Consider the following 18,382-nt stretch of genomic DNA (forward strand, 5'->3'; position numbering starts at 1 on the left):
GCAGGTCTGTGGTTTGCAGGTACCATTTCAGGACATGTCCCTCAACAATGTCAAGCCCTGAGGTACCAGCGCGTGAGGTACCAGCGCGTGGGGAAGCGCTGACCATCCCGCAAGCCAGAGTCACCCCCCCTCAACTGCACAGACAACCGTGTCCCTTGGGCAGTCACCAGCCTGGGGAGGATTTGGGGGGCTTGGCAGGAACAGGGTGGCACCAGGGTTTCTTTACACAGACCAAAGTCACCTGAGCCGGGGCCCGCCGCGTTGAGGAGAGACCCCTCATACCGCTGGCGGCACCGAGGCGGCCCTCACACCCCCTTCCCGCCTCAGCTGCGGCCCAGAAAAGCCAGCCCCCCCACCTCCGCCTTCAAATAACGACAGAAGTACCCCTCCTCCCCTCCGCACCGCCGCTTCCCGCCGGGTGCTGGGCGGGAAAGGGCGGGCGGGGGGGGAGAGGCCGGGCTGGGCGCGGGCCGCCGCGCTGCGGAGCCCGTCCTGCACCAGGCGGCGGAGTCAGAGCGAGCGCCCCGGCAGCACCGCAAGCTGCGGCGGCCGTGCCCGCACCGCCTTCCTCCTCCTCCTCCTCCTCCTCCTCCTCTCCTGCCAGCCCGGCCCGGCTCGGCTCGGCTCCGCTCGGCTCGGCGTCCCGCCCGGCCGCCCCGCGCGCGGCTCCCGCCCTCCTATGGATGGGAAGGCAGCACCCAACGGCGTGGCCACCATCGAGGACAGGATCTTGCGGATCACGGGCTACTATGGATACTACCCGGGCTACTCCAGCCAGAAAAGTAAGGCGCCCTCCTGCCTTTCCCGGCCCTTGGCAAAGGGGTGTGTGTGTGTGTGGGGGGGGAGGTGGCGGCAGAGCCCTGAGGGTGCCCGTGGCTCCCCAAAATGCCCTCCCCACCCCTCGGGGGGTGTGTGTGTGGGGCCAAGGGCGGCTCCCTGCCCGGCTCTCCCTGAGGAGACGCGGTGGGCCAGGCGAGCCGTTGGCTCTGCGGCCGGGGGGGCCGGCGGCGGCCGGGTCGCCGGTGGAGGAGCGTGGCGGGAGGGGGGGGGGACGGCGTTTCGCCGCGCAACTTCGGCGCCTGGGGCTCCATCCTGCAGCCGGCGCTCAGGAGGGTTGCGGGGATCTTTCGTTGTCATTTTTAGGTTTATTTTTTATTTCCACCACCTGCCCCCCCGCCCACCTCCGCAGGGGGGTTTCGCTCACCGGGTGCTCCGCGCCGCACCGGGAAAGTTTCGGTCGCGGTGGGTCCCCCCGGGCGGCCGCTTCAGCGTGAAGCTCCTGGATTATTCATCTTCCTCACAAAACTAATTAGATTATTCCAGAAAAGTGGGGAGTTACTGAGGGGTTTTCCTTCGTGCCATTTTAATACGAGACACTCGTGGTTTAGGGGTTTGGTGTTGGGTGGGTTTTTTGGGGGCTTGGGTTTTTTTTTTTTTTTTTTGGCGTTAAAAGAAGCAGCTGAAATTAAAGCAGTTGGTCCTTGCAGAAATAACTATTTTTGCTTTTGAAGTTTTAATTAGGAGCAGCGGGTTTCTAGCAGCTGGGAGAACCTTAGTGGGTTTCTCTGAAACTGTGGCTGTCCCAGTGCTCTGTAGAGCTATTTAATGGGGAAAGTTAGGCTAATGAAAGAAATGATTCATTTTTACCACTGAGGAAATGAATGCATTAGGGTTTTATTGTCTAATAGTTGCTTTGCAGTTTCCAAAAGCTACGACATGCCACAGCTTAAAAAGCAAAAGGGGAATGGAGGCAAAGTGTGTGTGGGGGGGGGGAAGGAAAGGCAAAAAAACCCCACTTTAGTGAGGTGAGCACTAAGGAGCAGACTTTCTTCTGTGTATTTAAACTCCCCTTGGAATCAGAGGAGGTGAACTGCTTTCCAGAACAGGCAGTGCAGTGCTCTCCAGCTCTAATAAAGCGATAAACCAAAACACAATTAATAAACTGCTAATATCAGACAAACATGTCTGTGAGCTTTTTATGATGGAGGAAAGCCATGCATTGAAACTACTTAAAAAACAAAAAAATTCCTTTGTGTAATGGTCAGCTGAAAAAGCAAACAGTCAAGCATGGTGGTTTTATTCAGCTGTTATTCGCAGCATGCTAACAGCATGGCAGGTGCTATGATCATTTGGTGAGGTCAGTTGGTTTGTCTGTAGCCAGAGGTGGTGGGAAGAAGCTCAAGAGCAATCTGGAGGAATGGCTGCATGACAGTCCAGGGACTATTTAAGTCTGAGCTAGGTGGGACCTGTGTCCCAAATTCTGCAGTGGCTCTAGAGGATCTCTACAGACTTAGCAGAGAAGGATGAGGATACTGCCTTAATACTTTGTCGCAAGTTTGCTTCAGTGGCAGAACGCAATTTTTCAGTCTGCAGCAACACTCCCACTCTCTATCAAAATGCAGACCTGAATTCAGTGTTGGCAATGCAAGTGACTCTGCATAGGTGCATTGGGGAGGCCAGGAGAGGACTGACCAGACAAAGAAAAGCTTTCTTAGTCCAGGACCAGGTTCTGCAGATGCTACAAATTGCATCTGCTTAAAATTAGATAAGGCATGTTGGGGGAGGCCAAGGCTTTCAAAAGTGCTGACTCTTGGGATTTTATTGCAAATCTCCTAGCCTTTTGCACCTTTGCTGTAGACTGGGTGCTGAGGCAAAAAAAAAAAAAAAAGGTGATTAGTATTTCAGGTTTTGCTGCTTGAAGAAAACAAGCAAAATTTGTGGTCATCCTGCTTAAAGAGGAAAACTGGAAGTGCGTAAGCCAGAGGTATCCCAACACTCAAATGCCCTCAGGTAAATAAATGAAAAGCGTGCAGCCCTTCTAAACTATGAATGCTTTTTAAAGCAGTCTCATAAGTTTTGGAACCATCATCATAATTTTTGGAGTGCTTGCAGTAGGCAAATGACTACCTTATCCTCGTGGCTATGTGTTTGGGTTTATAAAGTGCTGTAATGTGTTAGGATTTTCATGAAGATGTTGTGCCCCTACCTGGGGAAAAAAACAGGCATCCTTCAGGCACCTTGAACATACAGCCTCCTGACACTGAGGCAGCGAGAGTCACTCTTGGAGGCCCTGGCTTGGTGATCTTACTCCATTCCTGTGTCTAGGCTGAAGTATTGTCTTCAAGTGGTGTTGCTTCAAAGTGCTTTTGACAGTTCTTCCGCTAGCTAATTGTTCAGCTACAGCACTGCCAAAATGTAAACACTGAAGGTGGGAAGTTTGTACAACTAATTATTAATGTACTTGACATCTCAGTTTATTTTGGTGAGGGCATGATTTTGTCACTGCTATCCAAACACAGTTTTAGTGCAACTAAACAATGCCGGTGCCTTTTGCTGGAGAGCAGTGTGCTGGTGGCATGCAATGTGCTCAAAATTTCAGGTAGGTTGCATCCCTACCCACCCCAGTGGCAGAGGAGCCGTTGTGCCTGAACCTGTAGCATATACAATCATCTGCTTACACTGTCACCTTGGTCCTGCCTGGGTCTGAAGGGTGCCTGAGGAAGAGGGCAGCTGAGGATGAGCTGTTGTCCCAGGATGGCTTTGTACTGTCTGCTTCCTGGGTATCCCTCGGGTCTGATCAGGGAGCTGGCCAGGCAGCAGATGGGGATGTTATTTGGATTATGACAGCCTGCTGATGATCACCATCTTCCTTGAGGCTCCTCTTTGTCCCCAGCCTGCTGTGCCCAGCTAGGGACAGGCAAGTTTCTCTTGATGAGGAAAAGTGGAGGCAGGGGGTGGGTGGCTGCTGTTCTGCTGACTCTTGGGGGGTCCTGGAAAATGACAGAAAAAGCCCAAGGGTCTGTGAATTGCACAGATGATTTACATCCCTCCCTTAGTGGATTGGCATGTGTTCCATGGTTTAACAGGAGATCGTGCCTAGGTTTCTGTGTGTGAAAGCTAAAGACGGGTCACAAATTGTCTTGAAATCTCATGTCAGAGATCTGTAGTGTACAAGAGCTGTTATTACAGAGAACTGCAGTATCTTCTAGAGACTTTTGCTTCATCTTCTATATTTGTGTGTGCTAACCTACTTCAGACTTGGGAATGTGCATATGATGATTCTTTTGTTAATTTTAAGTCAGTCACTTTTATAATTTTATTTATCCTTAAAAAAAAGCTGTTAAAGAAGGAAAATACCTTGTTTATTTATCTGTAAGTCATCTGATTAAGCAGAAGCATGTATTTTGGTCTAGTATTTGCATCCATGTATATTGCACAAAACCCCCCTATCCTACATAATAAGTCCCAGGAACTGGAGGAAGATATGATGGGTTCCCCCCCCCCCCAGCCTGTTCCTGAGATGAAAAGGGCTCTTCCCGATCCCAGTCACCCTGTACCTTTGGATGCATGGCTTCATCCCTCAATTCCTGCATTTAAAATGTACAGAGTATGTATGAGGTCTCTGGCTTCTGAGAGAAGGAAAAGGGGCTGTGTCTCTCATCCAGTAAATTTCTTCAAAGTTACTCCATAATTTCCTAGGGCATGGTGCTGGTGTAGAACAGAGGCTTCAGCCTTTGACCTGGGGCTGCAGATGTGCTCCCATGTTCATGACCCCTTGGCTTCATGTTTCAACGTGTGCGTTGTCATTTGGTCTGATCCAGCTTTTCCATCTATACAAACAGTGGGAAACGCTATTCACTCTCCTGATCTTTGCCATAACTTTGCCTGATCTTTGCATAACTTATTCTTCTCTTACTTTTTGCTGGTGATACAATCATGTTTAGTGTCTCCAGTCTTAAGAGTATGTATGGTTTTTATTTTTTGGGGTTTTTTTTCTTTCTTTTTTGACTCTTTCCAACTGCCACCCCATCTGCCTTTCATCTCAGTACTGAAAGCTTTTTTACTTTCACACTACAAAGTTCCTTTCCTTCAAGTCTGTCCTAACACCTTTTCTGTGCCTTCCACAGAATTAAAACTGCTCCAGCCAAAGCTTCTCATCTCTAATCTTCATCAGCTTCACCAAGTCCACCTCCAAGTCAAGCAGTTTCTGCCTGTAGAATGTCTTTTTGCTGGAGCTCTTTTCACCATCCACAAAGTTTTAGCTCTTGTCCTGGCTCTCAGCATCATCTGCATTTCTGTAATGCAGTTTTCTCAGGCCCGGACAAGAACAGCATAACTGTACTGAAAATGCAGTGGCTGCACTTGTTCTCCTAGCTCTTTATGTGGGCCATCACCTTCTCTTTTTCATCATGCTTGGAGAGTTTCTCTCAATAAGTAAAGCTTATTTCTACCCTTCTGGCATCTCTCATGCAGATCTGGAGGGCTTGATTCCCACCGCAGCAGGCCATGAATGACAACCTTCAGCAGGCACTTGCTAGACTTTTAAACATTTGTACATTGTCCCATGCTGCTTCGAGCTCCCCTTCTCCTTTCCTCCAGCCCTGCCTTGAAACCCTGGCGTCGTGTAGGCTACTAGAAGCAGAGGGTGGTATCTGGTGTCAATGCAGCAGTGGGGTTGTCGGCTGTGTTCCTGGGCACGCAGTGTGATACTGGGTGACTGCTCCTCTGGTGCACCTGCATGATCAGACGTGTCTCCCAGGGAGCTGGAAAGCTCTTACAGCAGTGTGTGTCCTTAGTGGTGCTTGGCACCTGGGGAGAAATGCTGAACTTGTCCTTAACCTTGGCATAGTTGCTGAAGAGAATAAGCTTTGTGTTTTCTTACTTCCCTAGAACAGCTCAAGTAAGGTTTTGTGGTTTAAATTGGCAAGTTAAGCCTCAAGTCAGCAATGAACTTAAGCATCTGCTTAAGTCTGAACTTTCACTAAGCCACCGGGCTTTGACAATGTGTTTAAAGTTAAGTCCATGCTTAATTGCTTTGCTTAATAAGACTGGGATTACAAGCACGCTGAGCCAGCATCAGTGGCTTGGCACTTTAGCTCTCCGAGCAGAGTAAAAGGCTGTGGAGGGGAAAGGAAATCTAACTCCGAAACATGGGATGGAATTTTCTTCTGGTTATTACAGCAGCTGTGCCAGCAGCTCTGCTGCAGTACGAATCACATGGCAAACCGAGATCATCTCCGTGCTTACTGAACACCGTGCTCTCCTGGTGGCTTGTCACTTCCAGCAAGAGGAACAAAGTCTCAGTCTGTTTACTGGAGGCACCCAGCTGCTTCTCCAGCAGTTCGCAGAGCCCTCGTTTTCTCTGTGCAGAGCATGCACAATGGGAGAGACTGGGAAAGGGGCGGTTGAGGAAAGGTGCTTTGAAATTTTTGGTGGATGAGGCTGATTTCATTGAGCTGTGTTTCAGGAGGTCTGGGAAGGAGGCAGTGGTGTCTGAATCGGCCTCTGCATGACCTGAAGAAGTCTCAGGGCTGCTTTAGCAGTTGTGGCAGCAGCTCCTGTACCACCTGATAGTGTTTGGGTTGCAGGGACTCCAGATGTCAGCCTGGGCTGGAACAAGCTTTATTTCAAAGCCCTTCCTTTCCCTACTGGACAGGAATTTTCCATAGGAGAGTTATTCCTGGCTCTTCTTTTAGGAAGGGTGTGCTGCAGGGGGGGCTGGATTGCAAACTGTAGATTTAACAATCTTTTTCCCCACCAGCTCTGGGGGCACAAGTGGATGTCACGGCATGGGATGCAGTCCTGTTGTAGTTGCTTCTTCCTCGCCGGCTTGTCTCTCTGTTCAGGCAAAAAAAAAAAAAAGTATGGCTGTGTATCAGCACTGGTAGCAATAACTTATGAAATAATTTCTTTCAGCAAAACAGGTTTTATAAATACTCCTTTGCCCACTAATTTTGGCAAGACCAGGTATGTATTCTTTAATGGAGTAGGGCCAGCTTTGTGTGGATTTCTGTTTGTGCTGGAAGGGACAGTATGGCAGCCTTGCACTTGTGGCTGGAGTGTGGGACCTCCCCTTCACCTGGGGACTCAAAGCATTTTGGAGGATGAGGGGTCTTATTAGCTGGCAGGAGAGGGAACTGGTTCAGTCCTTGGCCTTGTCAGGGACTGATTCGATCCCTCTGGGTCAAATCCTTGGGGAGCTGAGCCATGAAACTGCGGTACCTGAGTATGCCATGGCATACGGGTGTGGTTCTGAACAACTGAGAACAGCAGGGATGATTTTAAGTCAGGAAGGACACCGTGGGGACCAGGGCGATGGGGAGCATACCCTTGCAAGGAGGGACTGACAGAGCTTGGCTTGTGTAGGCTAGCCAAGATGGAAACGTGGCTGCTGCTCCAAATACATTTTGGGAGAATGAACAGGGAAATGTAGGAAAGAAGAGTTATTTAAACTGAAACGGCATGTTGGCACACAGACAAATGGGCATGAACAGGCCATGAATAAATTAAGGCTGAAAATTAGCAGAAGGCTGAAATTAATGGCCAGAAAGTCTCTCCCAGTCTTATGTATCTAAATAAGAATTATTTCCCAAGCTTTAAAGATGCCTCATAAAGAAGTTTGCCAAGATTTTAAGAAAAACTGCTCCTATTTGGCAGGGGAAGTTGAGACAGTCAGGTGGGGGGGAGGGATGTTAATTTCCCAGAGATTGTGCAGAACAAGCCATAATGTTTGATGGAGTGATCTCTTCCTCCACTGGTGACTGCACAGCAGGTCTTGCGCTGAACCTGGTCTGGTGCTAAGGTTGGTAGAGGTGCTTTCAGTAACTTGGTAGCTTTCTACATGCGCTCTCTGCCTGCTTTTCAGTTCCTCTGCCTTCTCGTGCTCATTTGCTCCAGCCCTTCTCACAGAAAGGCTTCCTTGCTGCCTGGCCCTCCAGGCAATGGCTGGGCTATGCCTCGTGCTCCCTTGTGGCATGGCTCTCCGGCAGCGTGCTGCTTCGCCTCACTCGCACCGATTCACCTGAGGTGGCTTTAAGCTCACTCAGCTTGCTGTTATCATGGCAGCATGGAGCTGCATGCTGCCTTCTTTTCTTCTTTTTCCTAAAAGAGTTGCTGCTGCATGTAGCTCATTAAGAAATGACCTGGGTATGCTATGAGCTCCTGGCATTCTTTCAGAGCGTGAAGAAAACATATCCCTTATTTTTACTGTCCTTCCAGCACTCCTTCCCTTACTTTGTGTTCCACATCCACTCAGGCAGGCAGATGCATCTCTGGTGTAGGTTAAATATGGTACAATAATATTCTAAAGTGCCAGATGGTTCTGAGCAAACTTTCGAATGCTAGCACTCCTTTTTTTATTAGCAGTTTTAGAAGTTTGCAATTATTTCTTGTGCACATTTGGAAATTGACAGGCTTTTGCTCAGCTACCTGCATGGGAATTCACCCATGAAAGTGAATTTGTGGCTTGCTGTTTGTTGAACAACTGGTGGCAGGAATTTTTTCACACAAACCTGCTGCTGGACGATCACGATAATGAATAATGAAAATGCCTGCAAAAAAAGTTACTGTCTCTTTGTGCCAAATATGCGAATAGGGTGGGGGGAAAAAAGTGAAGTGCTTAACTGACTGGTTAAATTATTCACCAAAAGTAAGTGGACCAGCTCTACTGAGTAAGACTGAAAATTTTTTTTTTTTTTTTTTTTGCTGTAAGGTGAAGTGGGACTCCCTGGTGGCCCACAGTTTGGGCTGGCCCCCTGCAGAATGGCAGATTTCACTGCCTGAAGATGGAATCTGTAACGTTATGCCTAGCTAATACCCAGGGTATGGCTTACACGCTGATGGCGGAGCTGTAAGTCAGAGCATCCCAGACACTTTGAGTGGCAACAGTGAATTTATTCAAAGGCATGCATTATGTGTTCAAATCACGGGCTCTCAGTGTATCTGCCACAGAAGGAAGACCTTTCTGTTATTACTTTAAAAACATGTTGATTCGTCCTAGACTTCACTTGCAGACACTGTTGATAAAATGGACTTGCCCTTTCCTGCATTCAACTGGCCCGGATCAGGGGTAGCAGAGCGAGGGGGCGAGAAAGGTGTCTCTGCTGTCCTTTTGTAGACACAAGGAAGGAGTAGCTGATTTGCTCCTGTGCTGGTTTCATTATGAGCTAAGGCAAGGGAGCAGGATTCAGGTCTAGGGTGGAAGATGATGCTTCACGCTGTTTCTGGCAATCTTAAAGCTGTTCCTCATCTCAAAGCTGTCCAGTCTATTTTGTCTGATGCAAGAAGAGCTCCCATGCCTGTTTTGATTCTCATTTAAGTTTCCAGTTACATTTTTGGGGAGAAGGAAGAGAGAGGCAAGCACCAGCATGGCAGTTCTTGGGTCAATATGACTCCACCAAAACAGTTCCACTAAATCTACTACTAGACCAGTCAAAGACCTGGTAGTGATCTCTCTATCCAGAGTGAGAAAGAAATTGTAGCTTGAGGCCAACCTGGCAACTGTTCCAGTTTTATTCCTTCCTGTTTCAGGCATTTTGTGCTTGCGTTATGACTGGGAAGTGGCTGTTTATGGCACTGAAGCAGTATTGCCTGAGCAATTGCCTGCTGAAGCAATATACAGTACAGCTATCTCTCTTCCTGCAGAGGATTAGTCTTCTGGGGGACATTTTTGATGAGGGCTAACACACACCTTTATTATTAATGGGATAGTTGAAGATGCTGTGCACTTCGCTAAAAAATAGTTTCCTATTGGGGACTGATTTTTCGTATGATTCATAGGAACACAACTGTGCAGGTCCATTCCAGCTAATCATATACCTGAACATCTAAGGACAATACTGAAATCACGTGCTGCTATGCCTGTGTAAGATAAGCGTGGAACGGGGCTGGAACACATGTTCTGTGTCGGAGTGCTCTGAGACAGAAAAGTGATTGCATTAGTTCGCATGATGTGATTTATATTCAGCATCTTGAAGTAAGATGGCATAGCTGTTACAGTGCAGTTGATAGTGCAGTTGTTATGACCCTTTTCTTTCATATGTCTAAATCCTGGGACTTTTTAATCCTTTCTTAGACAAAACTTGCCATGTGGAGTTTGCAGCCTTGGAATTGTGTGGGTGCAGATTGGGGTTTTTCTCTGCAGTGCCAGAAATAACCTGTTGTGTGATACGTTACAGAGGCTAGAATTTGTAGCAGCTTGTGTGCAAGTGGGATGCTTCACAGTGCTCCACCAGAGGAAATTCTTCAATGCTGACAGCATGGATGGTAGGAAGGTGAACTCTTTGTGGTGTTTCCGTACCACAGTTTGGACTTCTACCTGAGGAGGATTGGTTCTACATGTGAGAAAGCACTTACTCAATTCTTAGTACTCAGTGAGGCTACTAACACAAAGAGCAGGTGGAAAATGATTGAACTTAGCATTTACTGGGAAGATGGAAAAGAAGAACACATCTGATGAAGTTTCCTAATTTTCTATCAATTCTTGCTTCTTTCCAGGATGGAATGGAATGGGAAAAAAGTGAGGAATTAGATAAGAAGAAAACTTTAAACTTTTTGAGAACATTTCTTCTGAGAAAAAAATTCAGACTGGTGAATTGTCTGGAATATCACTAAAGAAGTGCCACTTTTCACGTGCATTGAAAAAAGAACCTTGGAGGAAGGAACAAAAGACATTTTTCAGCTGAAAAACATAGTTGATCTGTAGTTGGTGTGCCAAGCCATATGTGTCCTGTTGAGGTGATTCATCCAGTACAAGGCCTGCCTTCTGTCACTCTTCTTGAGGAACCCTTGGCAATGGGCATGGATTTATCTGTGGTTGTGTGCCACAAAGCTTGATGCTTGCAGAGAGCATTGGACTGACTTCAGTGTGCAGTTAAGTGCACAACTGTCATCTGACCAAGCATCTTCACGGAGGTGTGCGTCCAGGAATACGCCTTCTGAAGGCCATCTGCTCTCAGATGCAGACCTCACTGGCAGTTCAGAGGGTCAACTTAAATGGCTGACGTTATACTTCACCTGTAGATGCACTGCAGCAGGCGAAAGCACTGAAGAAACTGCTTAGCTGGGTTTTCCAGTGCATCCTGTTTGTTTCCACGCATTCAGTGCTGGAAAGGAGGTTAATTAGATCAAATTAGGGCAACTCTATTTCTAGCTAGGGTCTGTGCAGTGTCTTTGTGCACATTGGCTTTGAAGTTAATCCAGAGCAACTGTTTTCAGCATCCTTGTGAAGAGACAGGCATCCTTGGCTATGGGCTTAGAGAAGTTAGGTAGAAGAAAAGATGTCTGTACGTGGGCAGACTCTAGAGACCTTGCTTAAACTTAGGTATTCACACTGTACACAGATGCAGCAGTGACTCTTCTGAAAGCCAAAGTTGCGAAGACAGATGCCTGGGAATACCACTCTGGTGCGCGTGTACATGTGATTTAGCTGCACTGCTCTCAAATTTTGTGTGCATAACTTTTAGAGGCACTTCTTCAAAAATGTGCCCCTTAATTATTATTGGTGTAAAACATTTATACAGCGTAGTGAAGATTCATAGCACTTTGTGGAGATAAGACATTCCTTATAGTTTACTTCTTTAAGTAAACAAAATGGGAGCTGTGGTATTTATGATATGTAGGGAAATGAAGGGTAGAAGAAATCCAGCACTATCACTGTGCACATTATTAACAGACGTTGGTTTTGGTCTTTTATTTTAGCGGGGCTCTCAGATTTGCTGTACAAATTCTAGTAAGGGACAGATTTCAGTTGTCTGGGTTCAGATTTACTTTAATTCCAAAGCTGCTCCCAGATGTGGGATGATCAAAACTGAGGATGTTTTTTGTTTAGTTGTAGACAAAAGTTAAGCCCTTTTTTTAGGATTTTCTGATGAACACAGCTTTGGAGAACATCAAGGTTCTGATCATTTCCTCTGCTTTTTTTTTTTTTTTCCCCTCCCCGCAGTGAAGCAGTCCTAATGATGTGTTACCTGGCAAAAGATCACCTTAGAGCAGGAGAATCCTCTGGTGGCTTAATGACTGTTGGCCTTCACATCCTCCCTGTGGGTGACGGATGGTGTGTGGTTGGGTAAAACAAGTCATCCCATTTTGTTCATGTTCCCCAAATTTTTCTGTTTCCCTACTTGGGACTGCGGACAGGTACTGTAGTTTAGAGCAGCCTGAATTGCCAAATATCCTTTATGCACACGAAGAGAAGGTTCATAGGTCTTCATATGAGGGTTATGGTCATTGTCTCCTGTCACTTTCAGGTATTCAGAAGCAGGTCCCTCTGGAAGCCAGCTGGAATAACACAGTGCAGTTTGAACTGAGTACGTAGATACCAGGTCTTCTGCTGCATTTACGCTTTCCCTGTGTATTTCAGTGGCTTAAGCCATTCTCCTTGGTCCTGACTTTCGCTTTTCATGCTATCAGCCTCCCTTCTCTCCCTGTGTCTGTGGCATCGGACTGGTCTGGTTGAAGGGAAGATCTGAAAGGAAATTTTGATGCCTTTGATGCGCAGAGCCTTTTTTTATAGGCTATGAACAAAAATTGTGTCTGTATTACCAAACTGAAGAATACATGATTGCTGTTCCCAGCCTCCCTCTGAGAGCAGGCTTTGACATCATTCATATTCTATAATTTATGGTATTTTTGTAGCAGTCTGTTAAGGTCTGGAAGAGAGTAAAAGGGATGATTTAGAATCATAGAATCATTTAGGTTGGAAAAGACCTTTAAGATCATCAAGTCCAGCTGTTAACCTAACACTACCAAGACCACCAATATACCATGTCCCTAAGCACCACATCTACACGTCTTTTAAATACCTCCAGGGATAGTGACTCCACCACTTCCCTGGGCAGCCTGTTCCAATGCTTGACAACCCTTTTCAGTGAAGAAATTTTTCCTAATATCCAATCTAAACCTCCCCTGGTGCAACTTGAGGCCATTTCCTCTTGTCCTATCACTTGTTACTTGGGAGAAGAGACCGACACGCACCTCGCTACAACCTCCTTTCAGGTAGTTGTAGAGAGCGATAAGGTCTCCCCTCAGCCTCCTTTTCCCCAGACTAAACAACCCCAGCTCCCTCAGCTGCTCCTCCCAGGACCTGTGCTCTAGACCCTTCACCAGCTTCACTGCTCTTATTTGGATGTGCTCCAGCACCTCAATGTCTCTCTTGTCGTGAGGGGCCCAAAACTGAACACATTATCCGAGGTGCGGCCTCACCAGTGCCGAGTACAGGGGGACAATCACGTCCCTAGTGCTGCTGGCCACGCTGTTTCTGATACAAGCAAGAATGCTATTGGCCTTCTTGGCCACCTGGGCACACTGCTGGCCGTTGACCAACGCCCCCAGGTCCCTTGTGGCCAGGCAGCTTTCCAGCCACTCTTCCCCAAGCCTTTGACGTTACATGGGGTTGTTGTGACCCAAGTGTGGGACCCAGCACTTAGCCTTGTTGAATCTCACACGCTTGGCCTCAGCCCATCAACCCAGCCTGTCCAGATCCCTCCGTACAGCCTTCCTACCCTCCAGCAGATCAACACGCACTCCCAACGTCGTGTCGTCTGCAAACTTACTGAGGGTGCACTCCATCCCCTCGTCCAGATCATTGATAAAGCTATTAAACAGAACTGCCCCAACACAGAGCCCTGGGGAGCACCGCTTGTGACTGGCTGCCAACTGGGTTTAACTCCACTCACCACCACTCTTTGGGCCCGGCCATCCAGCCAGTTCTTTACCCAGCAAAGAGTGCACCCGTCGAAGCCATGAGCAGCCAGTTTCTCCAGGAGAATGCTGTGGGAAAATGGTGTCAAAGGCTTTACTAAAGTCTAGGCAGACAACATCCACAGCCTTTCCCTCATCCACTAAGCGGGTCACCTTGTCATGGAAGGAGATCAGGTTAGTCAAGCAGGACCTGCCTTTCATAAACCCATGCTGACTGGGCCTGGTTGTCCTGTATGTACCATGTGATGGCACTCAAGAGGATCTGCTCCATAATCTTCCTGGGCACTGAGGTCAGACTGACAGGCCTGTAGTTCCCCGGATCCTCCTTCCAGCCCTTCTTGTAGATGGGCATCACATTTGCTAACCTCCAGTCAAGTGGGACCTCCCCCGTTAGCTAGGACTGCTGATAAGTGATTGAAAGTGCCTCGATGAGCACTTCTGCCAGCTCCCTCAGTATCCTTGGGTGGATCCCATCCGGCCCTGTAGACTTGTGTGTGTCTAAGTGGTGCAGAAAGGAAAGAATAGCCCTGTGCCTTGTGGTAGGTCTGTGAGTGAGCAGGTTCCTGCTCTTTGGAGTTGCTACTGGGTCTCTCTTTTATCATGGAATAATTTTTTAAAGATGGTGTTGTTTTGCCTACAAGGAGTAAGCACTTACTCCTTGTCAAAGACATCCTCGTATGCCCTGTTAGGACTTTGCACCTCATTACTGGGTGTTTTAAAAGCAGATTACAGAATGTCTTGTAACTCATCATCTGTTGATTTTTTTAACCTGGTTTCTTAAGGAAACAAGGCTTATGTGAACATCACATCTCTGTCCCTACTCCCTCCCTCTGTAACTTTTGAATCTATTGGCCAAATCCAAGCAAACTTACCAGGAGTCAGAGAGCATAAAAGACATGGAACCCTGATGGACCTTATAAAAACGGGTGGCCAGCTAGAAGAAGGGGGGCCTCTTGGTTCTTCCACAGTGGGAAAGCTGTAGAATTAGCTCACTCCTGAAGATGAGATGCACTGCATGAAATTTCTGTAGTCTTATTGAAGGTGCATCTAGTTAGCATCCAGCTTTGGACAGTGGTCAGCAGGAGATGTGCAAAGAAGAGTATAATGCAGGTTCCTGGTGCGCTTCCATCCTTCATTGATCTGTGCCTTGGGAAGTTCCTGGTGTATGTGTATTTTAGTAGCTTTTGATGGATATTTCTTGCATGAATTTGTCTAATTGCTGTTTAGACACCAGAGAGTCTGGCCGGAAGAAACAATTCTGTAGGAAAGTGGTTTTGTCCATGTTGCTGTTGTAGAATTGCTTGTCTCTGTTGCTGGCTGGTTCTTTGGATACAGTTCTTCAGCTGACGAATGAGGGTAACTCCCATGAAGTCTTGGAGTCAGGTCCCCCTTGCCCCCCAATGTATGTGGAGACGGAGGAGGAGAAAGAAAATAAAGCATTGGCCTGTTCGGTGTGAATAAGCATCCTGTGATGCTAACACATCTTTTATTTCATAATTCCTTCCAGCACACAGATAAGGTACTAGCCTGGGAGGGGAGATGTTGGCTTCTTACTGTTTGGCTACTTCTCCAGGCTGTACTGGGATGCCAGGAGTCTCACAGGGTACATCTGCCTTTGTCTGGGACTTTGAGATAATGCAGTAAAAAACATAAAATGTTTCTACAGGATGGTTTCAGGTTTTGGTCTGAAATTCAGTGAATAAAAGATTAATTTCCAGAACCACAGCTATTGGTAAAGGTCTGTAGAGCATCGCAGATGATGATTGTGAACCCTTTGCAGTTTTAAAAAATGGAGAGAATGTAGTTGTTTTATTAAGGCTACAGAAAATGTTATAAAATATTCATGCTGATCATCTCCTCTTATTTGAAAGAATAAATCCAAGGTTAATTTTGTACTTGCAGAAAACTGGTGCCTGACTATTGGCACTCTATTTCTTTGCTGGTGTAATGTAGCGATAATACTTAATATTTTATCTACTTTGCAAGGAAGTTTTATTAGGCTCACAAATATGTCATGGTGCCCAGAGAAGGAAAAGTAAGCTTCCCCCTCTTTCTCCTGCAGGTTAGTGAGACAGAGGCTTCTGCGGTCATTTCAGACATCTTGGCTCCTTAAGAGCCCAGGGAAAGAAAACATCACTGCTGAGTCCACAAGAGGACTCACATAAAGCATAAAAGTTTGTCTGTTTTAAATTTAATACTCAGTGTAACACTCAGCTTTAAAAAAGGCAATAAAGAAATGCCACCAGTTCTGTTTGTTTATTTTAAAGGCTATGTTCCTAGAAATTGTTTTTGTCACCCATACCATCCATTGCGTTGCCAGTTATGACATTTCTGACCTTTGTTGAAAATTAGAATTTGACATTGTAGTGACCGCACTCAACAAGAAAAAATGCCCTAGGGTTTTATAAATACGATTTAAAGCAACCTTCCTATGGTTGCATTTTATTATTCTGCTGTATGAGTTTTTGTTATTTATTTTTTTCCCAAAGAAATGAACACTAGTTTTTAATATTGCCATGTAGTGACAATACGAAGCCTTTTTAGTCACTGCTGCTGCGCAAAGTATTGTAAAGTCTGACATCCCTTTGAAGAACTGTTCTTAGCCACTGCTGCTATTTTTATTTTTGAGTTGTTCTCTGCTAGAATATTTTTTTTATTTTGTCCTTGTATGCCCTGAATTTTTGAAACACTTTCAGATCAGCTTACAACAAATCAATTGAGCTCTTTCCTCCTTCTGTTTTTTCCGCACTCTTATTAACTTTTACTGGACTGTGCCTTCGAAAATCTAGTTGAAGGATAGGTTTTTTTCCTTGAACTCAAAACACAGTCTTTAGAGAAATATCTGCCAGAAGCACTGACCTACAAAATCTATTAGGCTCTCCCCACTGGTGTGAAACGCCATTTACGTAATGCTGCCGGATTGGAGGACTCTGCTCTGCTTTGGAGGTAAAATACGAAGTTCAGTCCTGCTTTCATAAGCATAAGTGCAAAGAAGTGGCTGATAATGAGATAACGTTTGCAAACTGGCGGAAGGTGGTTTATGAAGTTCTCTCCTGTTTTTACCTTATGGGTTTGCAGAGATTCCTCGACGGCAGAGGCCATTTGAGCAGGTTTAACATACAAGTGCTGGCAGCCGGGTACTCTGGGCTGGCTCTTGACCTCTGGGAGCATGATAGAGAAAACCAGGCTGAGAGCCCTAATAAGAGAGCTCTGAGAAGAGAGATGCTGGAAGTTAATCAGTGAAACTAATTTAGTTATCCCATTTCTGTGCTGTTTAAACATAAACTGTATAATAAGGGCCGCGGGGGGCTACATGCATGGAGTTGGGTTGAGTAACTTGCAGTGCTGTTTCACTGCGCTGCTCGCGGTCCTTGCAGTGCCGGGAGAGGGCTGGGTTGGAGCTACCTAGGGATCCTCTGCTGATGGGAACTGGGAAGTGACTGTTGCAGCTGGACAGCAAATTAGAGCTGACTTTCTGCTTTGGCAGAGGCTGCAGAGAAGCCTAGATAGCTTGAGAAAAAGAACAGTCCCAAGGTATTTTTTAATCAGTTCTGCTTCCTTCGTTTTCCTCTGCTAAGATCAGACACTGGAGCAGAGTTTGTGGTGGAATCCTAGGGGTCCTGTGATTGATGGAGGGGTACAGCACTGGCAATTAATGAGTTTGCTTTGTTGGCAGAGCCAAAGGCTCTAGAGTGACTGGCTTTAGCTTCTTGCTGGGTACGTTTAGTCTTTGGGTACAGCTGAATTTGCTCTGCTCGTGCTGTGACCCATGTGGATGTCAGGCGACTCCCCGTTAGAAACCACAATGCCATGGCAGCTCTGCGCTGTGCTAGCCCTGATAAGCCCTGTTGTGTGTGGTGGGCTCTGAATGGGGCCACAACTTGCTGATGCCTACCTGTAAAAGACTTTGGGGACGTACTCATAATTTCAGTACTGCTCTGAGAGAGTAGAATACAGAAGGAAGAGGTTAAGGAGCAGGTGTGTCAGCATTTACCAGTTTCTTCATTGAATTTTGTAAATGTGTCCTTGTTACTAGCTGGAAGGAAAAAGTTGTAGGTTAACTGTGATCATATGTAACTTGTCAGTTGTGGTGTGGCAGAGAGGGGTGTCGAGAACCGGAGAAGTCTGGGAAGAGAAGTCGAGAACATTTGCAGGGCATGTCCGAGAGAGAAATGTTTCTTTCCTCCATTTCTGAACAGAGTAATAATTTAATGTAAGGACAGTCAGGACGATTAGTTGTCTTATAACGATGGAAATATAAACAGGTGATTGGAAGCACATCACTAGATGACTATAGATTTTATAAATTATTTGGTGATCTTTTGATTTTGATTGTTACAGACTTAACTAGCAACTTAATCACACTCTATATATTCTTTATAAATGTGCCCTTAATGTGAAGTGTGGCAGAGTCTCAGAAGCTTAGCTCTTTCCCCTCTGAAAGATCTTCCAGTGGTGGAGGTGCAAAGGCATCTCTGTCTGCTCCATCAGAGCATACAAGTGCAAGAAGCAGGGGAAATAAAATGTTGTGTGTTTGGAGTGGATCAGACGAGAAGGGCAACCAGCCCATAAATTTGAACTTGCACTTGCCTGGTGTTAATGTGTGAGATGAGCAGAGAAGAAAGCTCTGAGTTTCCCTCTTCAACCATTTTTGGGAATTTTGGTCATGGTGACAGTTCACTCAAACCTTATGCCCTGTTGGATGAGGGAAATTAAAGCATAGCAGTGCCTATAATCTTCACTACGTAAGGTTATGAAGTGGCTAATATTATATCCAGCTGCTTTTCAATGCTTGGTCTGAACATTGGAGCTGCTCTGAGCAAGGAGCTGCTCAGAGCTGGATTAACTGGGAATGCAGCCTTTGGTGCAAATCTGGACCAAAGCTGACTGTTGCCTCTCTGCG

The 18,382-nt window shown here is 46.4% G+C and overlaps 1 protein-coding gene across 3 annotated transcripts in view; it reads left to right on the forward strand.

Moving 5' to 3' along the window:
* Positions 1–409: 409 nt before the first annotated feature.
* Positions 410–18,382, forward strand: part of SLC35F4 (solute carrier family 35 member F4) — a 131,741-nt gene continuing 113,768 nt past the window's right edge. The window contains exon 1 of one of the 3 annotated variants that reach the window (XM_075501576.1): positions 410–782. In XM_075501576.1, coding sequence (XP_075357691.1) covers positions 680–782 — 103 coding nt within the window. In that variant the 5' untranslated portion in view covers positions 410–679. The remainder of the gene's footprint in view (positions 783–18,382) is intronic. The other 2 variants (XM_075501575.1, XM_075501577.1) reach the window with 2 other exon arrangements.

The sequence above is a fragment of the Mycteria americana genome, chromosome 5 (assembly GCF_035582795.1).
Source record: "Mycteria americana isolate JAX WOST 10 ecotype Jacksonville Zoo and Gardens chromosome 5, USCA_MyAme_1.0, whole genome shotgun sequence".
Taxonomy (NCBI): Eukaryota; Metazoa; Chordata; class Aves; order Ciconiiformes; family Ciconiidae; genus Mycteria; species Mycteria americana.